A 27076-nucleotide genomic window follows, 5' to 3' on the forward strand; every position below is an offset into this window, starting at 1 on the left:
TTCAGCACATGTGCAAACTATACACTACGAAGTCTAAATTTTGGATCTCTTTCCTGCAATACACACTTCAACATGAGTAGTAATTAGATGCTATGTAAGTAATCTTTATTAAATGCACAGTTTTTGAATTCTCTGAGTCTAGGTTCAACCCAAATATTTGAGCAGGTAACTACAGTATTTCATGTTGCTGTGTTGAAAGACCTTGCTGAACCAGCTGTGGATTCTTTAATGAGTTTAGGGCTGCAGTCCTATACACACTTTCCTGGGAGTAAGACCTTCTGAACACTGTGGGGCTTACTCCTGAGTAGACATGCCTAGAATTGTGCTGTAAGCCAAATTCTGAATAGCTTATTTCCATTACATTTTCACTAAATAATAAGTATGTGTTAACCCTTTTCTTCGAACATTATATTTCTTCAATATTTAATGTTGTAAATATGAAAATTGCAACTGATAAATCTATTGGTTTGTTTAATTTTTTTGACATTCTTGGATGTGGGGAAAGCCGCATGCTGTGCAAAGTACCCCACCTTATTAAAATATGACTGTTATCTGTACATGTTGTGGAACCCTTGGACATAGATGCAGGAATGCATAGATGCACTTAAGTAATTATGTAAATGTTTCTCATACACAATGAAGCTCATTGTTTTTAATGCTGTATTAATTGGCCTACTAAAGGGGTGAGCTATCTTCTTTTCAGAAAGTTATAGAACTACCTGTTGAATTCACTTGATAATTGTTAGGTTTCTATGTTGTAATTGGAAAGTTCTATAGATACTCTATAACAGGGGTGCTCAATACGTGGATCGCGATCGACTGGTCGATCGCAAGGCAAAATGAGTCGATCGCAGGTTCTCTCCCGTCCACGCATTCCTGGGAGTGAGCCCCTTTGACTCTACTGGGGCTGACTCGTGAGTAGACCTGGAGAGGAGCCGCTCGCAGGCTTCTCTCCTGTCCACGCATCCCTGGGAGTGAGCCCCTGGCAGGCTTGTGAGTCCAGAGAGTGAGCCCAGGGAGTGAGCCCCTGGCAGGCTCCTCCCTGGGAGAGGAGCCGCTGGCAGGCTTCTCTCCTGTCCACGCATCCCTGGGAGTGAGCCCCGTTGACTCTACTGGGGCTGACTTACCTTTCCCCTGTTTTTGCACTGGTATGTATGGAGATCTGCCCCCCCCCCAACTTCCATCTGTTGGTTCTGTGTGCAAGGGGTTTTGCACTGGTTTTGCTGTGATGTCTATATAGAGATCTTCCCTCCCCCACACCTTTCCCCTGTTTTTGCACTGGTATGTATGGAGATCTGCTCCCCCCCCCCACTTGTATTGGAATCGAGGAAGATCTGGTGAGGAGGTAGATGTGTTGTCAGCAGTGGCCCCTTTAAGGGTAAGGCCTGGGCATCCAGCAGAGTGTGCTGCACAGCTGCAGCCACTTGAAGGCAATAGGGCCCTCAGGGATATAAGAGCACCTGAGGCAGGAAGGGCTCCACTTATTTATGTGAGTCAGCCTTTTCCTACATGAAGACCATTAAGTTCCACCATGACTGATGAACATTTGGAAGTGTGCTTGAGGCTGGCTGTCAGCAGCTACTGTCCGGACTATGCATCCTTGGCTGATTCACTTCAGTGCAAGTCATCAAAGTAAACTCAAGTAATTACAAAAAATGTTTATAGTTAATTATGTTGTGTTGTGCAATATTGGCTGATGCGGTTATGCAAGATACACCAACATACATTGTACACATAAATGTTATATGTTATGATGGCGCGAACATTGTAAAAAAACTCTGGTAGATCTCCGGGCCTTGCTGGGTTTCAAAGTAGCTCTCGAGCCAAAAAAGTGTGAGCACCCCTGCTCTATAAGTTGATCGCACAGATAAGTCAAGGGCAGGTTTTGAGCCAAAAATCATGGAATTTCTATGACCCTTGGATAAGTTGGTGTAAAACCGACGGGTGTGTGAACTTTGAAAACAATTTACCAGGGATTAGTCTGGGGCAGCAGCAAAAAGCCAAAAAGAAAAAACTTTTACTTTGTTTTCCAAACAGGAAGGTAGATGGAGCTGTTTATGGGAATTGTAGGCTTTATGTGGAGTACGGTGTTGCACTTCCATAGCATCAGCTCTCATATAGACCTCAATTCCCATAAGCACCTTCACTGCTCTTCCTGTTTGGAGAAGAAGCTAAAATGGCTTGCTTTCTGTTGTTGCCTCAGAGCAATTACTGGTAAGTAAAATTACTCATTTTGGTCTCGTCTCCCCCCACTTCATGAAGCTGTTGCTGTTAGAAGCTTTATTTTCTGCATTGACCCATGTATAAGTTGACCCATGTTTTCAGGGCCAATTTTAAGGCTTAAATTTTTCAGCACACACAAGTATATATGGTAGTTCTTCCTTATTGATTTAGAACAGGGTTAGCCAACCCACACCATGCCACTTTTTTTGTAGAGAACCTTGAATGTTCCACTTCACCTTCATGTTGCTTTCAGCGTTTACCACCAATAGCTAGAGCATCCAAGTTCAAGGTCAGTATCTCTCTACTTTCAGAGTACTTTCAGTACTTTCAGAGTACTTACTGTACTCTCAGTAGAAAGTACAGAGCAAGAAACACGGGAGTGCTGTTGCTTATTGGGGGCTTTCTAAAAACATCTCTCTGATTGCTGGTAAGGTCAGAAAGATGGCCTTTATGGACCTTTAGCCCATAGGTCCATATAATGGACCATGGTCCATAATGGACTTTAGGACCATATAATGTGTGTTCATTGCCCTTCTGCACAGCATGGCCCTACTCAGCCTGCTCACCTTTGTATCCTCAGATATTATCTTAGCTGGGATCTCTTTGAAGATTATTTTCCTGAGGATGGTATCTCCACTCAGTAGGGCCACCTGACTCTGTTGATCTCATTGGTCATCTCTGCACTGACCCACTCGGCCCCCACTACCTTCTACAGCCCATCCCTCACCTCTTCAGCACTTCACCAATACCAGTCTTCTTGGGGAAGTGAGTTACCTGCCAGTTAGTGGGATACAGCTCTCTAGTATCTGCCCTATTGGCTTTCTCACCTGTCCATCATTCTTTTTCCAACAGTTCCTCCATTTTGCAACCAAAGCAAATCAAGCAGGGTAGGTGTGGCTACCTGAGTGTACCCATTGCAGCATTAGAAACTTCAGGATGTGCTCTATAAGGAGTAGAAAAGAATTCAAGCACATAGTAAACTGTTGTGGTGTTTTGTTGTTACTTAAATGTTTTTCAAAAATAAATGGTGATGTTGCATGTGTCACTTAGAAAGTGTCCATGTGGCACATGTGCCACAGGTTGGTACTCCCGAATTTAGAATATAAATACCACTGTTCTTTTAGGCCTCAAGATCAGAATTCTTTTTCTGATTTTAGCATTCAGCAAAGCTGAAAACCATACACACTGCTCAATAGTCATTTATTGGTGTTTGCCAATCATAAGTTTTTACTTCTGATTTCTGGGGAATGGTTTAGTGTACGTATTGAATTTAACCTCTTTCTGCCAAACCCACAGGTGTACATATTTGATTCCTTTTGCATATATGCAACATTGGGCAGAAATGACTACCCATTTTTGCCCAACCTACAGGTGTACACATTGGTCCCTGCTGTGCACATGCAACATTGGGCAGAAATGGCTCAATGTCAGGTTAGACTTGAAGAATGGGGAGGGGGGGAATCACCCAAAAGGATCCTGTGTTCAACATTCACCAAGCAAGCCACCATCCTGGCAGCCCTGGTCAGCTGGCTGATTGCCTTTCATTCCATCATATCCAACAAACTATCACCAGAATCTTTGGAATAAAGAATTTCCCATTGGGAAAAGATTACAGAAAGAAATAGGTGCAAGCTGAACTTGAATAAGTTCATGGATTATTTTGAACCTGAATACTCAGCGATTTTCAATCTTTTGCATCTCATGGCACACTGACAAGGTGCTAAAATTCTCAGACACACCAACAGTTTTTTGACAGTTGACAAGGCACACTGGGCTGCTGGTGGGGGGCTCAGATCTTCCAATGGCCCTATTAATATATGACCCTCTCCCAAAATCATGCTGCACACCTGTGGAGCATTCACAGCACACCAGTGTGCCCTGGCACACTGGTTGAAAATCCCTAGTCTAACTCTTAGAGTATGGAAGTTCTTCAGGTCCAAGAAATGATGTGCCCATGACAGGAGGATGTGCTTCTTATTCAGCAGCGAATGCAGAATTCATGAGTGTAGATACAGGAGGAAGAAAGCAGGTGTAATGGTAGGAGAGCAAAGTGTGATCTGTGCCCCTCTCCAGTTTCAAACCCAAACACATCTTCAGCCTGCAGCCTCTAATTCAGAGATCTTCCTTTCCTTCAGTATATTCCTAGTTTAGTTGAGACAGTCCAAGATTTAAAAGCCTCCCAAAGTAACCAGTTAATTGTCTCTATGTCTAATGAACACCAGCAAGGAAAATGTGTGCCATTTCCTGGCTTTGATAATCCTGTATTATTGAGACAGGAAGTTCTGTCATTCAGTCCGTGAATACTGGCAGAGCCTCTCTATCCACAGGTGTTCCTTTCCTGGACCCACACAGATAACAAAATCCGCGGTTTTCAGAGCCTACCTTTGCTTCAAATGCGACAGGAACCATTCTGAGCATCGGAGAGGCCACGTGCACATGCAGCCTCTCCAAGTCTCAGAAAACCTGCCAGATGTTACCGAAACAAGGTTCTGGTTGCATCTGGGAGGTCTGTAGGGGGAGCGATCCAGGGGTTCGACATTTGTGGTGGGGCAAATCTGTAGATGCCATGCTATGTCCAACTATCCTTTTCAGGGAAAGTTAAGTGCACAGATGTTTTCCAGCTTTAAGCACACCTAAAAGACCATTCATTTTCTGGATTCCTGCAGGTCTGGTTTGGGAATGGGAGGAGGGATTTTGTCTTATAAAACTAAACAGCTTGCATTCTTTGGAGATCACTTTCCGCCTTGTGTCCTCACAACCTTGAGGTTTGTGACCTTGACAGATCAATCTACAGCGCCACATTATTTGTTGGCAGCAGGCATGGTCTGACAGTTAAGTGGAAGGCTCCCTGAAGAATGCTAAGCAGGAATGGTCCTTGTTGAATTTTGGATGGGAGACTGAAAGCTGATAAAGCTGTCATGAGACAACAGAGCCAGAAGGAGTTGCTGTTTACAGCTTGGCTGACCTGAACAGCTCCTGCTGGAAGCATGGAAGACATACCCAGGTGCCAGATATGACAACCATGCTGTGAAGGATTCCATCTAGAAGAAGAGGGTTCTACGAGCTGCCCATAGAACAATTACTGTAATAAACTCATTTGTGCTCTGCTATGGAGCTTTATAAGCCGCCTTGGGCATTTGCTTCGGCATGGGAAATGCAGCATATAAATCTCTCAAATAAATAAAATAAACTTTTTACCTCTAGGATTAAGCTGGTCTGGGATAATTAAGCCATTTCTGCCCAATGTTGCATAGATGCAACAGGGACCAAATGTGTACACCTGTGGATTGGGCAAAAATGAGTTAATCTGTTTCATATTTTGAAATTGATCCGTTTTTCTTCTTGATTTTATACTGTGGTGTGATTGAATAATCACACTGAGCCCCAGGATAGAATGGAAATAAAAATGAAATATAACTTCCTTGTCAACAAGTTTATAAATGGAGTCTAATTGCTTTGTTTAAATATTTACTTCTATTTTAAATAACCTTTAAGTTTACATTGAGGCTGATGGTTCATTTGCATTTACCTTGAATGCTCGTGCTCTCTGCCAAAATCAGGCACTGTTCCATCATGGCTAATAAAGAAATCAACAAACTTACCTGTGACATCCTTGGTTATAGGACAGAAGTTACATAGCACAGTGTCCTTTAGGTATAACTTTTCTTGCAGCCCATGAGCTTAAGTTGGGAATTACTCTGCATGAGAAAAATAGAAAGCTACCAGTTTTTTAAGAACTTGTTGAGATAATGTGTGCAGAGTTCCTGAGTTAGTGTTTCTAAAATATTATGTAGCTGAGGATCTTGGCACATCCTCACAAGGATGACTTATCCTGCAAGTATATGCACTCCACCTAGGGAAAGAATTTGACAAACTGGAAAACAATGTATTTCTTGGCCTTTCTTGATTACTTTCTAATTCCACTGTAAAGCAATTTCTACTTTCAGATGAATCAAGGGTATTCACCTATTTTCGGGGGTGGGGTTTTGTCTGGCAGGGTGGATACATATCTGAATTTCAGCTTCATTAATTCTGGATGCTTAAAATTCCAAGCTTACCTAGGGTAAGAGATGCTTGTTTATAGTCAGCATTTTCAGTTTTACACCATACAAACAGCAGCTTCTGTATCACATATTTATTAGCACCTACAATAGATAATCTGAAACTTAGTTTTCTCTCTCTAGAGAGAAATTCAGAAAGGCAATTCTATATGCATGCAAAAGATGTTACTGGCTTTCAGCTGCCTCTGTCTTACAGTATCCTATTGTTGATGCATTTCTCCTCTTGCATCCAAAAATCATGGGGATCATCCTGATCTTCACTGCTGGATACCCTTAGGTTATGTATCTTCCTTCATCAAGGACTGAATCTCTCTAATCCAACTAGTCGGCATGCTTCTAAAGATCTCTAGTGATACTAGTCTCTGTCTGCTGGTCTGAAAATCTTCAGGTGAGTTGTATCTGTTAGATCAGTGGTTCCCAAAGTCCCATTGGACTTTGGGAACCCTGTAAGTATCTGCAGGGGAGGGGAGGAGGCAGCAATATGATCAGGACAATAATAATAATAATACAGGTATTTATATACCGACTTTCTTGGTTTTTATTCAAGACTTTATTCAAGGCGTTTTACATAGGCAGGCTGTTTAAATCCCCGTAGGGATTTTTACAATTGAAAGAAGGTTCTATCTTTCAAGAACCACAACATTCAGATGTTTCTTTCTGATCTGGTTTCACATTCTGGCCTCCATCCACCCACGCTCAGAGCAGATGGAATAACTTGGCTCAGCTTGTCAGCTGCTTCAAGGTCGCACAGTGCCGGTGGCCTCGAACGGGCGACCTTGTGGATGTTATCTTCAGGCAAATGGAGGCTCTACTCTCTAGACCAGACCTCCTGTCCCAATCATGCTGCAATCATGCTGCAGCTGGGAAGGGAAGGTAAACTCCTAATTTACCTAGGAGTTGCTAAGGCTTATGAAGGACAGCAGATGAAAACAGGAAGCTTTTTTTCCTTTTTAACAGCAGTATGGAGGCTTGTGAAGGGCTACAAAGGGGGTTGTAGGCTCCCTGGACTCTCCAAAGAACCTTAGCAAACCCTTAGTAGTGTAAGCAACCCTTCCCTACCCTGCAGCAGCACAATTGTTCCAATTTTGTTGCTGCCAATTTTCTGTTTTGCTATTTTTTGTGTTGCTGCCAGTTTTATTTTCCGGTTCCCGTGGTGGGTCACAGCCCACCAGTTTGAGAACCGCTATGTTAGATTGTGGGCAACTTGATTATCCCCAGTGGGCTACTGTTTTATAAAAACTAGATGCGTACTTGCAATATGTTGCACGTGTTGTATTTGCAATTTTTATTGTGAATTTAAAGCAACAATTCCTGGTGTGGGATTTAAGTTCCAATGCATATTTTTCCAGCAAATAAAAATGTTTAAAAATGATTGGAGCCTGATGCAGAAATATATACTCCTTCCTCGTTTTACACAAGGGTTATGTTCCAGAGTCAGTGTGTAAAGCTAAAATCATGTACAGTATACTTAAAATTGAAATCTTTTACATCTTGGAAATATGTAGTCTCTAAAAATTACAAGAGACAGGCGGAGGAGACTAAGACCGACTTGAGGGAACAGCACCATCATTCTCCAGTCTCATGCTCACTCTGGAGGATGTATTTAGTAAATGGAATGGCAGGCAGAATGGCCTACACAATTTAAACTGTTGTTTTTCTCTGTGTGTTTTTGTTTGCTGAACACATGTAGTTAAATTTTCATGAGTAAAGTACTTCTAAGATGAGGGGCAATTGTATACTTAAATACAAGCACCAATGTTTCAGAGCTGTTAGCTGCTTTCTCAAATTTCTGCTTAAACTTCCTGGAGTTTGAAAGGCAGTTTGGGGGTTTGTCTTCCATATTCAGCAAACAGTTCTATCTTTGTCACTTGAGATTCACATGTCCTGTTGTTAATGCATAGGGAAAGTCTGGAGTGTGTACAAGGTATCATTTTCCTTCTAAATATGTCATACAGCAACACTTTTCTGTTAGTGATACCTCTCACTTCACCTTACTGCCTTGATCTTGAAAGTAGCATGTGTTATGTGAACTTTGGAAAAAGTCTGTTGGTGGCCATCTAAACCATCTGTTAGCATTTAACTCCTGGTGTTTTTAAGTGCTTTAACTATTGAAGGTAATTTATATGCATTTTAAAATGTCTTCTGAATATGCTTTTGTTAATATGACTGTCACAGCAATTCATGAATATTCTGAGGCGGCGTTTTATAGAAGTAGGATTACATCTTGAACTAAAATTTTGCTAACCTTTACATAGAAAGCACATGTACAAAGTTGAAATATTTAATCATTGAGAAGTTATGAGTGATTGTCTTACCTGTTTCATTTTTTAAGAATTAAGAACGGATGAATTTCACAAGAAGGGAAAGGTGTATTTTAGACACTCAGTACTGCTTAAATCCCTAGAGGAAAGGTTGTAGATGGAGATTGCACTGGAGTCCAAGGGTAAACAGTATCTGAATCAAAAACTCTTCAAGGAGTGCAGCTCTGGTTAGAATCAAAACTGTCTCACTTATCCCCGTTTCTCTTCCCTTTTTTCTGTAGGTGCTCTTACTGAGTGCTATGATGAACTGGGAAACAGATACCAGCTTCCTGTCTACTGCCTGGCCCCACCTATCAACATGATAGAAGAGAAGGGTGACCTAGAGACTCTGGATATTCCTGATCCACCACCCAACTCCGGTCATGAGTGCCAGCTTCGTTTACGCCTCTCAACAGGCAAAGACCTCAAACTTGTGGTCCGCAGTATGGACACTGTATATCACATGAAGAGAAGACTGCATACAGTGGAGGGTGTAGATCCCAGCAGTCAGCGGTGGTTCTTTTCAGGCAGGCCACTGGCTGACAAAATGAAACTGGAGGAACTGAAAATACCGAGGGACTATGTGGTGCAAGTGATTGTGAGCCAGCCCTTAACAAACCCCACACCAGTGGAGAATTGACTTTGCCTTGTATGTCTCTTCTTTTCTCTTCCTCCTCTTCTATCATGTGGGAACTTTCCCACTATTTTCATTCGCCCCACTAGTGGATTGGTTCCAAACAATGACCAGCAAAAATTCCATCTGTGATGGAGCTTTAGGGAAAAACACAAACACATATCCTCATTTGTAAAACTGCCCCTGGAGACTTTGCCCAATTTGGTATTTTTTAATACTGCAGTGAGAAACTCTTAGCAAAGTAAATGAGAAAAAGAGAGCTTGTAGTTTAAACAAGAGAAAACCGAAACCATGCTTGAACTGTAAGTGAAGTATTGATCCATGAAGGGAGAAAGCACTTTCTTAAAGGATTAAACCAAATTGAAGTAATTCATGAAATCAACATCATTTACAGTTCAGCCAATAGCTGCTCTGGTCGATCTAGTGTGCTGTGATATTCATAGGGATTGTTTCTGTCCTGGTTTTACTTCTTCCAGAAGGCTACTAGTTAAAAGGGTGGTGGTAATGGTGATGAAACAGCCTGGAACAGGCTTAGAGTCACATTCTGATAATAGTACGTAAGTTCACTAATTCAGGTTTTAAAACTGGTTTTCGTACATTCCAAGTTACAACAAATAGTGATTTGCCATTTGCTTCATTGTGATAAATACTACCTTCTGAAAAATTAGGCAATAAATTATTAATTCTTATGTTGTACCAAATTGTTTGAGGTACTGTAAAGTAACTAGTTAGAAGAAAACTTGTTCTTTATACGGACACCAGAAAATGTGCCTACTAAATTGTTGTACACCACTGTCTGTTGGAAGAGCACCATTCTAAGATGCCACAAAATCAGACACAGAACCTCTGTCACTATACTTTCATCCCAAACAGTGATTTTAAATTCTCCTGTGAAACAGATAGTAGGAGAAAAGCACAGGAAGCTCTGAGTGTTGTATACTTTTCTAAGGTAAGGGTGTGCAACTTGCTTTAAAGCTTTTTTTTATTCTTTCCCATTGACTTTTGTATTTGCTTCCCCTAACTGAAACTCAAGTTGTCAACTATATTAGACATATCTCTGGCCTTCTAGAAAGAGATGAAAGAAATTACTGAAAATGTTTCTTGGCAGGTGAAGTTATTGTAGTTTCTGGATCTGTTGAATCGCTTGACCTTTCCATTTACAGTATTAGAGCTTTCAGTTAATTTAGGGGAATTGTTCCCTACATATATATTTGAGTTACAGTTCTTCAGATCCTCACATACTTGACATCATGTTAAGAGATGGGGCGCTTGCAGAAAGAAGTGGATTTAATTGGTTTGGGAAAGCAGTGCATGTACCAGGACATTTTTATAGCATTTTTTGCAGGCTTTCTTTGTCTTCCCTGCCATTGTATCAGTAACACCTTTTCACCCTTGCACATCTAACACTGTATAAACATCAACTGTATGCCAGACTGATGGTTCTCTTGTTCTAGACAGTAGCTTCAGAAATGTACTCCCTCTTACTTACTTGTAGCCTCACATAGTGACCTGAGCAATATTGTATAGCATTCTCCCTTCAAAATGTGAAGGCAAGCTAGTCAGTAGAGGAGTTGATGTGTCCACTTAAGAGCACTTCAAGGCAGAATGGGTGGTGGTCTTGATGGAACAATAACCAGTTAAACTTGGATGATTGATACTGGACAAGTCTGTCTTAGATCAATGTGCATCAGCTTTAGAGAAGCTTGTGTAGTTCCTTTAAGTTCTCTGAACTTATTGCAGGTTGTTCGTTCAATCCTGTTTTGATGTGGCTATATCTTAGCAGCGCTATTTTTTCATTATTTTTCAGACAGCATGCTCTAACTTTTTCTTCTCGCTAAATGCCAAATCTCCTTCTCTATTGCATGTGACCCTCTTCTTTTTACATTCATCTTTGCCTGGAATTGAAAAGCATGGATTTTACAGTCCAGGGTGGACATTTTCTATTCTCAGTGAAGAAAGCCAAGTGACCTATAACTAAACTAGCCTTACTTGGTTATTTTGTTGTGACAACTAGGAGCTAAAATAATGAATGTTTTTTTTTAAGTTTATAGAATTTTTGGTATAGTCTAGCTTAAAACATTTTAAATGGGAGATGTGATGGACTTTGCCCTCTGGTCTGTCTTTTCAGAAATCAGAGTTCAAATATGAAACCATATGCTCTATGGACTTGAATGTATCATTGTGCATTACAACCACAGCGGACTTATGGGCACAGTCAACTACTACTTGATCCTCCCAATGTAGTTTATGGCCAGTTGTAATGAAGATGCCTTGGCAACAACATTCAGCAAAAGAAAACATTGTTATAGGTGTTAGACTAAGTTTTTCACTCTCCCTGGTACCATGTTCATTTGTGCTATTAAGAGCAAACACTTCATTAATAAGTTCAAAATGATGCAGGTGCTCTATCTGCCATGCAGGGTGCATGTTAATTTATAACTATAAAATTGTAATATTTAAGGCAAAGAGTCACTGTTTTTAATATTCCTAACATATCAAACACATTGAAAGGAAAAAGAATATTTAATTAATGCAACAAAATTTTCAAAATGATTTACTTGGGAAGTTTCCTAAATTTCAGTTGGTACCCTCTATAGTTGGTACAAGTTTTTTTTTCCTTTTTGAAAGAGTATGCAATATATTTTGTTCAAGCAAAAGCCATTACATATCAGAAGAAGCATGTCTTGCAAAACAAATATATATCTGGGGTTTTTTTCTAAGTCAGTTTGGGAAAGGGCCACAAATGTCAGCTATTTCAGAATGAATCAGTCTACAATAGGCTGATGAATCTTGTAGTTTCTGCTGCCTGTTTTGGAATGTGTTTTCCAAGGGTATTTAAAATGTAGTGTCAAATCATGTTGCTTGATGTCAGTGTCAGGTATGGGAAGGTGTGACTAAATGTCAACCAGTGGACCAACCCTCTTAAGCACTGCCTGTAAAAGTGGACAGGTGATGGCTGCTCTTTGCTACCACTGGCACTCATAGACCTACTAGATGGAAGAGGCAAGCAAGCAAGTGGCAATGGCTCCTGCTACTATTCCCTGTTACTGTCACCATCTGTTTGACCTTGCAAGTGAGCAGGCAAGCAGTAACAACAATGAGCAGCCAGTGCTACCTGTTTGCTGTTTCTGTGTGGAAGATGTAGGTTGGCTCAGTTCTTACCACCACCCAGAGAAAGAGGGCAGGGAGTAGTAGTGGCTGCTGCTTGTTTTTAGTTACAGTAGGTCAGGGGTTGGAGATGGTCCCTTCTGGGGCACTTAGCCTCAACAGTAACCAGAGGATGTCAAATCCTGACCCCAGTTGTGCTTGATACAGGTTTTCAGCATACAATTTAATGATTGGCTAATGACTTTGGAATTCACCAATTATAAAATGCCCTGCAGTAATTGGACTGTGCTCAGAGAACAGTGACAAGGAGAATGTTTGAATAGCCCCCTTCTCCTGATTGGTTTTCCTAGATGCAGAGTAAAACACTGTAGCACAGAATCAGCTCTTTAAGAATAAAATAAAAATGAATCGTATCTTTTCCACTGGCAAATATTGCAACTAGATGTGCATGGAAAAGATAAAAATGTTTCAGTGACCACTTTTAAGGGGATTATAACATAAATTAAATATAGCTGTCTATAAGGAGCCCCCATCCTTACAGTTAGAGTAGAAAACTTTGGCAGGAAAGTTAATTTCTACAGTTAGAATGGTAGTAAAAATTCTGCTGACAATAATGGACCATTGCTGAACTTGTGTGTAATGTTAACATGCATGATAAATTTATATACCTCCCTGTTGCACTGATTGTGGACACTCAAGGATTGCGGTCCTTCAGAATCAAGGTGATAATTCTGTCACGTTCTGGAGTTCTGCCTCTCTAAACAAAAGTAATCCTTCAGGTATCATGAATCATTTTTACATTTGAGTAGAAACTGTGTACAGCTCAGAACAAAATAGGAGTCTTATTTTCTTGCTTCTTCCCTTCTTCCTCTTTCCTGCTTTAGGAAGAACGGGTTTTGAGGGAGATCTTGATTGCAGGTTATGAGTATCTCTCTTGACTAATGATGTGCTCTCAAGACAAGTGTTCTGTCATCACCTTCAACCTACTCTTAGAATGATGAAACTAACTGTGCTACCACTGTTGTTAATCTCCACACTCAAACATTCTCATTCATTACTTTTAAGAGAAGAGCAATTCAAGAGAGCACTGTTGGGTACATTTAAAGTTTATCTACTGGTGGACTGGATTCTGACCCATTGCCAGATCCCCCTATTTTGTGCTGGAGGTTGATCATCCTGGTCTAGAAGCTTTGCTCCTTATCCCAGCTGTGTGTGTGTTTTACAAGATAGAACACTTGACTTTGAGCTATTAAGAGCGAGCAAGCAAACAGAAAGAGGACAGTGTTCATTACAGCTGCAACAAATTTGTATGTCACTTCTGATAAATGTTTACCCCTTTACTAGTGAATTATATCTACAAACATATGGGGGTGGCAGGTCCATTTAGCAGATCGCTTCAGTTTTCAAGCTTGCTGTTGCAGAGGTGTCACTAGTACATGACCCAGAAGTAATAGACTGACTATAACCTGCTTGTCCTGGAATAGCTTGAAAGGCAAAAGGACAGTAGCACTGATTAGTACTCATTCATTTTTACACAATGCAGTATAAACAAATAGTGCTTACTGTGCTCCATCCTATTCTAAAAAAGGAACATGCGACTGGAATTTTGATCCAATGCGTTAGTAAAGTGAGCACCACACATTTACTCTTCTACAAGTAGCTTTAGGCTCAAAAATGAGATTAAGAAAATGCTTATATTAAAATCAGTGATTTTATTTATTTCCTTGAATTCTAATAGGATATTTTTGGGGAAATTATGAAATGGCAGTATAATAAACTGGATGTTAACAATATCTCAGTGAGCAAAAATAACTTGCTCTTCCAATTACTATAATTTTACAATTCATTTAAAAAATAATCAGAATTCCTGTTAATGTGACAAAGCAGCATATTCCTTTGTGCTGCAGTGTTTGACTAAACAAGATGATGAATGTCTCTGTCAGGGTGGGTAATGACCCTGCATAGTGAATGCATTGCTCTTGAGGGGAAACTATAGTGCTAAAAACGTATCTATTAGATCAGTGCAATTTTTGTACTTTTTTTAGGAAATCCATGTTACTATTGCAAGCAGTTAAGAGAGAATTATAATTTGTCTTTATCCTGTTTAAATTTGAGTGTAATTTGTATCAGAGGTCTGAAATTGACTAGTTCTCCAGCAGAAAGCACTTCCTGTTATTGTGCCTGCCTAGGTAGTTTTTTGCTTGAGACTACATGGAGCTTTCTTTTGGGGTTCTGTTTCTTCAGCTATCAGGCAATAATTTTCCACCCCGAGTCTACTTCATTTGCAATTTCCCCAAGTTTATTAAAAAGAAAAATAATCAATTTTCCCTTAACAGTACGTGAATATGATAGAGAAATAGCATCTCTGAGCTGTTGAATTTAAATAGAAGTTCACACTTTTAAGCAACTTGCTTTATTCTGAAACAAGGGAACATGAAACTCCTGGTACTTTTAAATTCACTGGATCTTTTGGTTAGCTGTCATGTCCTAGACTAGCAGTTTTGAGACTTTTTCTGTACCCAATAAGTACATTTAATTCTGCGTTTTCCCTTCTTCTCTTTACTTACTAGATAGATTCTGATCTCATATATAGGAAGACTAGAATAAGTCTGCTTAGAGAGAAATGTACTTCAGTACATGTCAGCAAGATAAGTACTAATAGTATGAGGGTGGGTTATGAGGTTTTGTTTATAAAAACAATTGATTCCACTATAAGGTTTGAATCCCACTCATTTGACCCCATATGGCATTGGCAATTTATGAAGAAATATGCACATGCCCTTTGCAATCATGTATTAGGTATTTCTGGATACTGTGCAAATGGTCTGTGAATCAAAACCATGTTGTCAGAAAATACAGGCATGATCATTTTCACTGGGAATATTAATAATGCATCTGATGCTTTTTGATCTCCTTTTTTCTGGCAATGAATCTAGCCAAAGATGGGAGACAATTGTAAAAAAAAAAAATTGTAAATCACCTAATTTGTTGGGGCTTTAATTGAAATCATGAAATGGTCTTCTATCAAGGACTTTACTGGTGCCTCTCTTCTCCATGTCCTGGGAATGTCTAGAAACTGGAGATCAGCCTTTGGAATAATGTCTACAACTGTGCACTAGGCAGCTGGAGGTGTGTAAAGACCCTCTTCTCTAATGCATTATGAGCAAAGGACTTGGTTTAAGTGTCCTGTTTTGCTTCATGGTAGTGGCTTCCAAAGATGGCTGGTACCATCAATTTGTATTTCTTGAATAAATATCTTCTCTTTTCTGGTAAATCTTTTTTGTACAGTGTTTGTTGTGTGCCATGTATCAAAGAAAGGTTTGTGTTACATAGGATGAGGTGTTTGATCATTGGGTACCAATACAGAGGGTTTCAGTGGCTAAAAAGGGAATATAGATGAGGGGGAATTCCAGTGATGTGACACTTCTTTTTTTTTCCTGTAACTTTTATAAAATTAAAGAATCTTAACTGTACACACAGGATGTGTGAAACTTTTTTTACAGGCTTCTTCAGCCCAAGAATGAATTCTTATCTGGTCTAGAAATGCAGTGAGCGTTTGCGTTAACCTTCCTAAGGTGCATTGCATATTTATACTGTATCTCTGTTATGCTGACATTGCAGTAGTATGTGCAGATTTAAAAATCTATAGCAAAGCACAAGTAGGTTCTTTTTGAACAGTTAAAATGAAGTAAGGATTTTATAAGTGAAGCATCATGATTTTCCTACAGAGTCAGAAATGTGCTGTATAGAAGTCCATGTATTAAAAAGGAAAAACTACTACTTCTGGTTATTTTTGGTTTGTTTTTTGCATTTAAAAATAAAACTGGTACTAGAAGATGCCTTGCCTTAAAATATAAATTTGGTGTCATTTTTCTTTTTTAAGCTGGAGCTAAACTGCAAAATAGTTCCTTATCTCATTGGAGGTGTGAAATCAGTAAATATTTTGTTTATGTGAAAATTTTGTCGTTTTTTTGTAGATAGTCAAATCTTTTTAAAAAAACAGTCAATGAAAAGCAGTGCAAATTCAGAAACAAAAACTCCATCAAAGTCATAAATAAGAGAATCAAGACATCAACAAAAAGTTGAGTCTCATCAAAGGCCAGGGGCTTTGTCAGAACAGAGTAGCTTTTACCAACCGCTAATCAAGGAGGCCATGCGGGAGAACATTCCATAATCTGGATAAGAGAGCAGAGAAGGCCTTGGATCCTTCCTAACTATCCTTTGGCCAGTGGTAGAAATGAAGCAGGACATCTCCCATTATCTCAGTTGTCAGCCAAGCAGGCACACATGTAGTAAGATGATCCTTCAGCCCTATGCTACAGTCCTACCCACATTTACTTGGGAGTAAGTTCCACTGAACTCAATGGGACTTCTGAGTAGATATTTATAAGTTTGCTCTGCTAGAATCATTTTGAAAAAAAGGAGCCCAGCAGGTGGTATTATAATATTTACTCTCTGATTTCTTGTGACAGTTTCTTTTGTGACAACTTTTGAGTTGGTTGGAAGTTTTGTTCATCAGTATCCTCTTACTGTGAGTTATGGTTTTCCTTTTAATATTCCATTTGTGGGAGAACAGTACTTTTTCTGAAACATGTAATTAGGTTTCTTTGAAGTCAAACTGATCTAATTCGGCCGCGGCCTCAGCCTCGGCTTCTGCCTGAGCTTTTTCTTTCCTCTTCAGCTTCTCTCTTGCTTTCTTCTGTTGTCTATCAATGCAGAAGATTGTAAACATCCTGAATTCCTTGTAGTTCAGTTGCTGGTAATAGAAAATGAAATTGTAATTGAGTTTAGTTTTAGTTTAACACCATTGTAGTCTAACACCAGCCAGTGATATTCCATTAATCTAAAGCCAGGAGGGAGGAGTTCCTGGCTTCCCTCCTCAAGTCTACCACCACCCCAGTCTTTCTGCCCTTGGTACTCTTGAAGCTCAACATAAGACTTCTAGTCAGGATTTGAGTCATCAAAAAGTATTTGTCGCAATTAAAAGAACCTTTTGTTTGATATTTTGATATTGTAGGTGTTGTGACCTGCTTGATCAACCGAACAAGCTTAAATTTCTTTTCCATGTTTCTGTAGGGTGAGGTCCTTGCATGCAGTAGGTCTTGGTTTCAGTACCTGACTTCTTGTGGTAGGCTGGTTAAGTCTCCCATCTGAAACCTTAGAGAACCGCTGCCAGTCAGTGAACACTATTGAGCTAGAAGGATCAAGAGAGTCTGACATGGTAGAAGGCAGCTTCATACATTTCACATACAGCTTCTGCTGTAATCAAACCTTTCACTTAGATGGGAGACTTCTCTCAGCTTTTGGGAAGCCATGCTTAATGCCTTCTTTGGGTTCATGAAAACAGACACATTAAGATGTCAAAACAGGAAGGGGACATGCCAGTGCAGTGGCCCCTGTCGTCACACAACCATTTCTTTAGTTACCTCATCTCCAGAGATATCAAAGACCTTGAATATCTGACTCAGCTCAAGTTTCTTAATGTTGAAGAGGAAGCGAGTGGCTTGGAATTCTGCTGGTTCAATCGTGTGCCCTCCATCTATGTCCAGCAACTCAAACACAGGATGAGAATGGCGATACATGAACTGCTTTTCAAGGCGTTGCTGCCCCCGCAAAGAAAGAGATTTAAAGCAATGAATGAATCAACCCAATTACAACTTCAAGGGTTAAAAAAAACCCTGAGAATTGGCATGTGCATGTACTTCTCTGACATTTTCAGAGGAAGTGCTTCTTTTAGTGCTATTCATATGCACATATATATTCTACCTAACTTGAATTGCCATTAAGAATAATGGGACAATTTCCCAAACTTTTGTACAAGGCTCAACTTCAATGATAAACAGGAATTTTGTTTTCCTTTTGGGCTAAGTCAAAGCATAGGTGTACAAGCATAAGTGCTAGATTTGCCCTAATCAGTTTATCAATAGGTATAATTGTAGGGTGCCTAGTCCAAGAGTCTTATCCCCCAAAGCTATAAGAGTCTGCATAATATGATTCTTTCTTTAACTATTTTTCTTCTTATCCCTTTGTACTAATTCTTACTACTGGGGAGAAGAGTGATGAATTAAAAATCTAATGGAACATCTTTCCACTTGTCACAGCAAAAGTGCCAGGCATCTGACCAATTTCTGGCATGTCAAGCTTGAATAAGTATGCAGCCTTCCTGTAGGGAATATCAATGCCAGAATCTTAGATCTTGTTTCCAGGGTGCCAAGTTGCATGCCAAGGTATTTGGGTTGATTTTAAATTGAGACACCCTAATAAGAAACTAGGTTACCAGCATTCATTCCATCTTTCCAGAAAAGGAAAGGGATAAATTGCTCAGATGGTCTAGAAGAGGTCATGATGGTATCAGTAACATCAAACCCGTCCTGCTCTTATGACGCCACTTGAGCCTTACTGCTTCCTTTTGGCTTCAGCCTCTTGCCCCTCTAGAAAGGAGCAAAAGGAGGCTTGTGCTATACTGATCAACAGTTCCTGCTTCAAGCTTCTTGCCTGTATCTAAAACCTGCTTTCCAAGCATCTATCATTCCTTCTCTGGGTCTGTTCACCCGGAGCTTCCTCCTTCATCCAACTATTCTGCTTATGTTTACTGCCTGAGAGATGGAAGTGTAATGTGTTTGGAACATGATCACAGTGGCCTGCTACTTCCTTCTCCAGCCCCTTCTGCTGTGATCACTTGCTGGTGCTGATGTTGCCAGAGGTTCCCTAACCTTCGTACAGCGGTTTTCAACCACTGTTCCGTGGCACACTGGTGTGCCATGAGGCAGCCTTGGGTATGCCTTGGGGCCAGAGGAAGCAGGCAGCAGCAGGCAGCAGCGCTTGGGAGAAGGGACTGCTTTGACTCTCACAGGGCAGCTGAGGCTGCTTTGCAGTATCTCCTGCTGTGAGCAAGAGGAAGGCTGCAACCCGATCCTCCTTTACCTGGGAGTAAGCCCCATTGACTATTATGGGGCTTACTTCTGAGTAGACATGCCTAGGATTGGGCTTTTGGTCACACTTCTTTCTGAAATACAGGAGCAGGCAATTGGGGGGGGGGGGGTGAGGCAAGTGATTCTGGACCTTTGGAAGGTGTGGACCAGTGAGGGGAGGGACAGCAGGAGACGTGCTAACTGCAATTATGAGATGAGGGGGGAATGTCCCTGGGGGAGGGGGAGGGGTGGGGGAGAGGGGAGAGAAGTGCCAATTGCCTGCTCCTGCATTTGAGAAAAAAGAGTGCAACCAAAAACCCAATCCTAGGCATGTCTACTCAGAAGTAAGTCCCACAGGCACATTCCCCCCCAATGCCCCTCCCAGTCTTTGGCTGCTATCCTCACCACACTTTCCTGAGAGTAAGCCCCATTGAACAAAATAGGACTTACTTCTGAGTAGACCTGGTTAGGCTTGTGCCTTTTGTCATGTAATGATTTAATTGTATTAATTATATTAATTAAAAATTAATTGTAATATAGTAATTTAATGTAAGTAAAAAACTGGGAGTGTGCCTTGACAATTTTAGTGCCTTGACAGTGTGCCGTGAGCTGAAAAAGGTTGAAAATGGCTGCCTTAGTACCTTGGCCAAATCTTCATATTATCCTACTCACAGGGTTCCCTCCCCAATTTAGGGTTCATTGCACCATGAATTTAATTTGGCCATGTATGTTCATGAAATCAGTGCTTAAGCCATTTCTGCCCAACACTGCATATACGCAATAGCGATTAAATGTGTACACCTATGGGCTGGGCAGAAATGGGCTAAATTAGAGATGGCCTCCAGACTGGCAGGCCCCAACACAGATGCTTGCGTCTGTGCCCCCCCCCCCCCACTCACCAATCAGCCATGGCAACTGCAGCTGTGGCAAGCCAGACACTTGTGGTGCTGTATGCAAAGCATGGCATCTGGAAATGGTGGTGACAACGCCACTGCCAACTACTTCTGGGAGGCCCGTTTCAGGCCAACAGTTCCAGAGGAGGGTAAGCCAGCCCACGCTCCACTTGCGGCGCTGCTTTCCCAGGCTCCCAGGTGCTGGTTGCAGCAGTGGGAGACCTGCTCACTGCCCCAGTGCAGAGGCCTCCAAAGAGTGGGGCCTAATGACATAGGCCACATAGCCCTAAGGCCAACCCTGGATTAAATTATCCATGATACGTGTTTCTTGGATGTGTTTCACCCAGAAGCCATCTGGTCCTGGAAACATAGCATGCCTTGTGTAAACTAAACCTTTTTAGTTTTTATTTTGATAGTCCAACTTTCTCTTAACTTGCCCCAATGTTGCCATGAGCATCTGCTGGGTTAGTTGCATTCCCAGAAATTCCTCAGTGAGCTGCATCACACCCATTGTCCCAACCATGTACACCACTCTGAGCTCCTTGGAGGAAGAGCAGTATAAAAATGAGGAAATAACTTATGTTATAGGCATTATTAGACACTCAACAGATCATCTCGTTTTAGCTACAGTGTCTAAGGAACATCCCTGCCTTGATGGATGGTTATTCCTTTCCTGTTCCCTTTCTCTTTGGCAGTCGCACATCTGGAAGGGCCAGCTTCACAATGAGTTCCCCATTGACTGGTTTCAAACCTGCAAGTGACACTCAGGGCCTAATTGGCCAACAGTCCCAAAGCAATATTCTCCCTCAGAGTCCTTTTAGAAAAAGGTTTTTCCTGCAAGAGATGGGGAATCTGTTCTCTTGAGGAATGCAGTCAGTCATGTTTCTAATCAAGATGTGAATGTGATATTTTCGAGCATAATAACTTACCAGCTTGGCAAACTTTGAACAACACAGAGCCAAAGGAGATAAGAAATTACATTTAGGGTGCAATCCTAACCCCTTATGTCAGTGCTTTCCAGCACTGACATAAGGGCAATGCAGCTCCTAGGTAAGGGAACAAACATTCCCTTACTTTGAAGAGGCCTCAGTGAGTGACACCCAACTGCAGGATGCAGCACATGTCCCATTGGCACTGCTATGCCAGGGCTGGAAAGCACTGACAGAAGGAGTTAGGATTGTGCCCTTATTTTTATCCAGTCAATCAGTATTAAACATTAAATAATTTTCAAATTGTTTGAATGTGTTTAGACCTTTATGTTTCATTTTTCACATTTTTATACCACCCTTCCCCCAAGGAGCTCAAGGTAGTGTATATAATTCCTTCTGTCCTTATCACTGTCCTTATCCCACCTTTCTCCTGAAGAGGGCAGTCATCTCTTTTATATAATCCTTATCTTCTATATTGACCAATTTTTTAAAAAGTCACCTTTTTTGTTTAAATACTCTAAGCCCCTTGCAAACTCTATAATTTGCTTAGTTCTGAAACTCTGTATGTGCTTAGTTATTCTGAAACATTATTGTTTTGAGGAGGAGTCAGTATTGGGTGAGACTGGGAAAATCCTAAACCTCTGCTAAGCAAATCTCTTCACAGGAAGTTCCTACCTTAGAGACAAAATAGTATGTAAGGGCTGTTGGGAGCAAATAAATGGGCAGCCCCATCTAACTGAGCAGTTATGGCAGCAGGAAAGAGTTCTGCTGTGGTAAATGGCCATACAACAGCTATATTGGAACAGCTGCTGCAAATAGCAGTGGGGCTAGGAGGCTGCCACATGACCCAGCAACCTCTGCCACCAAAGGTGAGCCAAGGGTGGAGGGTAGGGACTAGGTAGAACGGTGCCTCTGGGGGTTTGAAAGGGCCAGGCAGAGGGCAGATATTTTGGACCTGACATGCCCTTTTGCCCTCAAAGTGCTTTCTGGTTCCAATTTTGTCATGTTGTTATCCTGTCGATGTACCTAAAAGATTATAGGTGAACTGAGATGTGTGTTTAATTTTCAATGCTAGGCTGGGCATTTGTATACTCTCTAAGAGTAGCTAACTCCCTTCAACCAAGTTTAGTGTTGCAAAGAAGAATTGGCCACCTGTTCAGCTGAATATCATTCAGAAAATGCTGAAATGCATTACAGGTGTAACCTAATGAGAAGGGCCCTTTAAATTAAGGGGAGAAAGTCATTTAACAATAGCCTCCTTAATGGGAGAGAGGGCAGCCGGCTGACAATCCATCAATGATTCTCCAGGCACATAGAACAGCTTCACTCTGAGGCAAGTGACCCCTCCCTTCCCCCTGAGCATGTGAAAGAATGCTAAATGGCAGTGATTGTCACCTCCTCCATTCCCCCCCCCCCGCGCTGTGGCTCCTGGTGAAGGAAGGGATTACTGCCTCCAGGTGAAGCCTTTCCAAGCGCCTGGAGAGAGACATTGCTTGATGCATTACAAAGGTCAGCAAGGCTGTTTTTAATAAAATCACTGAGCAATGGGACATTGCTTTTTAAATGGATTTGTTTTAATGCAATTTTTGTCATCCATGTGAGTTCTGGGAACGGAACCCTCGCAAATAACAAGACTCAACCTATATTGCTTTTTCTTCTACACATGCATGCCACACACCAGAATTCTTAGGTCAACTTGCCTCATGAGCCATTATGATGCACACCAACATGTAGAATTCATCAAAGCCGATCTCTCCTGTGCCATCCCAATCTAGCAAGTCGAACACCAGCATAATCTGACGCTTTGTCAGGTCAGTCACATAGCTGAGAAAACTGAAAAACTGCAGATCTGAGAAAGAGTGTGGTCTTAGGGCCAGCCAGTTCAAAGACACTCGTCATCATGATTCATAATGCAGCACCATTCAAGCTGTCAACTGTGTAATAAACATGCTCTGGTCGTACCCAGTCAAATACTGAGTGTTGGGCAGTGTACCGGCTTCTTATCAGGTGGAGATTAGAAACCGACATGGTTCAGTTATTTTTCTAAACTATTCTCATTATGCCATATGCATATGTTTAAAAACTAATGCTGAAGAAGCATCCAAATTCACTCTGATTGTACCGGAAATAATTGCGGTGATGTCATCACATCACTGCAATTCTGGGTTAGAGGTGCTGGCAGGTTGACTGGCATGCCCTGGGCAGCAGCCCAGTCAGCTGTGCGGCTGCTCTGATGGCCCCATGTCCAGTAACAGACTTGGACCGCTTTCAATCTGCAAATGCTATAAGGTATGTGAACACATAGAAGCATGGCACAATATAAATATTGGAAACTCTTGCAAACTTCTCCAAGGCACCAGCCTGGCCATTACTGGAAACCACATGCCAGACTAGATGAGCATTCAGTCTAATCTAGCAGGACTCTCCCTATATTCTTATTCTTTTTAAGAGAGCAAATTGAAAGAACGGAGTATGTATTGAATGAATGACTTCTGCATATGATTGAAATGTGTTTGAAAAAGCGGATCATTGAAAAAAGAATCATCAGAAAGCAGAGGCTACTTGTACCAGGCTTCTTCAAATTTGATGTTCTGGGCCCCTATCTCACTCCACTCAACTATGGTGAAAAGCACCACACTGATCCTAACAGTGACTCCCTGAATACAGACAGAGATTATACAGGGGTTTTCAGTCCATGTCCAGTGCTCTTACCTTGTCTGCTGTATTGCACTTACCATTCAAAGCATTCCTGTTATGAACATCAAGTAGCTTAAAATAGTGTGTCAATGCTCTAGCATTTCGGACAGATAATAAGCAGTATATTTTATCTAAACACAAGAAATGAAGGACACTTCTTGGCCTCAGCTTCATCTTGCCAGTAAATTCTATTGACTTGTGGATCTTTGAAGTCAATCAAGGTAATGCCTACATCATAGTAAAAGAATTCCATTTCAGAACTGGAACACAAGGGTGAAGAGAGTCTGATGGACTTTAACCAAATGTATGCCAAATTGGTGCACTCAGCTGTGAGGGACTTTCTCAGGGTTAATGCACAACAGAAATGGGCAAGAGACATCTAATTTCCATCTTATATTTGTGACATCAGCATATTAAAATAATCAGTAGGTAAATCATTAAAATCAATGGGATTAAGCATTAAACTGTGCACAGTTCCACTGAAATAAAACAAATTAGAATTGACTGCTAACTGGGTAACCCCTGCTAACTGGGTAAGAGGCACTTTTTCAAGTGGGTGCTCCTCTTTTATTTAGCAGGGGGAGAGTAACTGGCCCACCTCACCCCAGCACTGTCTGTTCTAGTGGCTGTCTGCTGGTATTCCTTTGCATCTTTTTAGATTGTGAGCCCTTTTGGGACAGGGAGCCATTTAGTTATTTGATTTTCTCTGTAAACCGCTTTGTGAACTTTTTGTTGAAAAGTGGTATATAAATACTGTTGTTGTTGTTGTTGACTGAACACAAATTCTGAAAGCATCCAGAATTCATTTGCCATATGTCAATGACATCATGAAAGGGGGCTTGCAGCTCATCCAGGGTTAGAAAAATTGCAAGATGCTATTGTCTTAATAATGAAGCTGCAAACTCACTGAAATCTTTTCCTTGAATGATCACTACTTGCTTGTGCAAATAGACCTGTTGTGTGAGCAGCATTAGAAAATGTGGTATCAAATTACAGTTAAAGCAATAGATTAGGATTTGGACAGCTTAATCCTAAACTGTGCTGGTGCAACCAGGCTGTACGGCCTGTACTGAGTTTTATGCAGTTCAGGAGGCAGCTGGCAGTCACCTTGGGGTAAGGGGATATTAGTTAGCTGGTGTAAATCTTGGAAAGCCCTTGTAGGACTGACTGGCCCCAGGAGCAGGTTTTTTTAAAAAAATTTAAATTTCCCGTTCTGTTATTCAAATCCAATATTCAGACTTCCCTGCTCCACAACCATGAAGTGTCCAAGTTTGAAAGTTAAGCAAATTTGTTTCAGAATTCTACTGTGAACCTTCTGATCGTAATTATTAGAAGTCTAAGGGCACAATCCTAACCAGGTCTACTCAGAAGTAAGTTCTATTTTGTTCAATGGGACTTACTCTCAGGAAAGTGTCATTGGCTGCAATCCTAACCACATTAGATTGTGACATATTTTTTTTAGTATTCAAAGCAAAGAACTGTAAAATGAAGAGTTGTTAGATAACCTTATTCTACTACATTCACTGAGTACACTCAAAAGTTGCCTGTACTGTGCTAGGAAATTATCAGGACCACTTTTTTGCAAAAAAAAATTTAGTAAAGTTGATGTAGATTTCTCACAAAAACAAAACACGCCTGTAATTCCAAATAATTCCTCTAGGTGTCTATTCATTTATATTTGGAAGCTAAATTGTCTCTGGCATAAGGTTCTAAGAGGGCTCAACATGTGCAGGGACAAGATAACATGTAACATTTCTATAGTGCCGAGTATGCAAAGCGATTCCTTACAACAACCCTGTAAACTAAGTAACAGTATTATCCCCATGTTGCTGCTGAGGTTGAGTGGCTCTCCTACGGCCACCCCAGTGAATTAATTGCAGAGATGAGCTCTAAAGACAAGTTCAGTCTCTTAAGCACTATGCTTCTTCAGCTCCGAACAAGATGTTGTTCAAGGTTCCATTTGTGTGTACAAGATAAAGCAAAAGTCGCACATGGACTTCAGAAATAGGTTTCGATGTTGCCCTATGCCTGTAAGTCTTGTTGTGACATTGGTTGTGCCATGCTAGTGATAGACAGCTGGGGTCTGCACCAGGCAAAATTTGCAAACTGACATGCTGGAGCAACACTGGATCAACCCGATATCACCTCAAATCAGAAAATTATCGTCCAAGAGGCAGGGAAGGCAGAAAGTATTCAGAAGCCCAGAAGCCCTAAAGGCGCAAGATCCAGAGGAGAAGTTCAGTTGCAAGCACAGCCTATGCTATTGTTTCTGTGGAACAATCTGGTGAGTGGCACTGGCTCTTGGCTAGCAAGGATCCTTTTTGAGACTTAGCAAGATAGGATTAAGTCATTTCTGCCCAACATTGCGTCTATGCAACAGGGATCACATGTCTGTGGGCTGGGCAGAAATGGGTTTTAAATAACTTAAAATGGGTGCACATCACCTTGCTTGGAGCAAGTTAAAAGTACACTACAATTCCATATACACAGTATATATTTTAACTAGTTGACTACACTGCTGCCAAACTGTATAGGGCAGTGTTTCTCAAACTGTGGGTTAGGACCCACTAGGTGGGTTGTGAGTCCATTTCAGGTGGGTCCCCATTCATTTCAATAAAAAAAAAATATTAGACTTGATGCTACCATGGTATGTGACTGCATTTGGGGAAATGTTACAGACCTGTACTTTTAACAAACTGCTATGTATATTCCTTTAACAATGATAGTCAATGGGACTTACTCCTGGGTAAGTGTGGGTAGGATTACAGCCCAGGATTGTTACAAATTTTCCTGCTTGATGATGTCACTTTTGGTCATGACATCACTTCTGCTGGGTCATGACAGATTCTCATTCTACAAAGTGGGTCCTGGTACTAAATGTGTGAGAACCACTGGTATATGGCACTTCTAAATGGCTTCTTTGCAGTGTGGCCCAGCCACAGTTCTTTTCCGCTTGTAGTCACATGCAGGCTTACAATGTTCCATGCTGCAGCAATTATGGCCTGTTTTGGAGATGCTGTAGTTTTACTCCTTCAGATTCTGCAGTGGTCTGTTGTATTTAGGCATACATCTCTCTCTCTCTTTCTCTGTCTCTCTTTCTCTCTTTAAGGCAGAACTGTAGTGCTGACTATTGTGGTTATTGCTCTTTGATACAGCTGCTCCCACTGTGAACAGATTTCTTGCATTAATAAATGTGACAGTTTAAGCACAGGAAATAGCGCAGGACAATGGATGGCTGATGACATGTGACCACACACGCGCGCCCTCCCCCTAAAGAGTGAGTGACTCCTGTGGCAGTCGAAGACTAAATGCCTCCTCTG

At 41.1% G+C, this 27076-nt stretch overlaps 2 protein-coding genes across 2 annotated transcripts in view; one reads left to right on the forward strand and one right to left on the reverse strand.

Moving 5' to 3' along the window:
• The window catches only part of UBTD2 (ubiquitin domain containing 2), a 70288-nt gene extending 54126 nt beyond the window's left edge, over window positions 1-16162 (forward strand). The window contains exon 3 of the mRNA XM_066617185.1: window positions 8827-16162. Within this exon, the coding sequence (XP_066473282.1) occupies window positions 8827-9224 (398 nt within the window). The 3' untranslated portion in view covers window positions 9225-16162. The remainder of the gene's footprint in view (window positions 1-8826) is intronic.
• Window positions 14800-23930, reverse strand: EFCAB9 (EF-hand calcium binding domain 9). The gene is made up of 5 exons (XM_066612914.1): window positions 23795-23930; window positions 22760-22908; window positions 17753-17929; window positions 16946-17082; window positions 14800-14878 (listed from the first exon to the last, which is right to left on the reverse strand). The coding sequence occupies exons 1-5, from the start codon at window positions 23928-23930 to the stop codon at window positions 14800-14802; spliced, it is 678 nt and encodes a 225-aa protein (XP_066469011.1).
• Between the last annotated feature and the right edge of the window lie 3146 nt (window positions 23931-27076).

This window comes from Tiliqua scincoides, chromosome 2 (genome assembly GCF_035046505.1).
Source record: "Tiliqua scincoides isolate rTilSci1 chromosome 2, rTilSci1.hap2, whole genome shotgun sequence".
NCBI lineage: Eukaryota > Metazoa > Chordata > Lepidosauria > Squamata > Scincidae > Tiliqua > Tiliqua scincoides.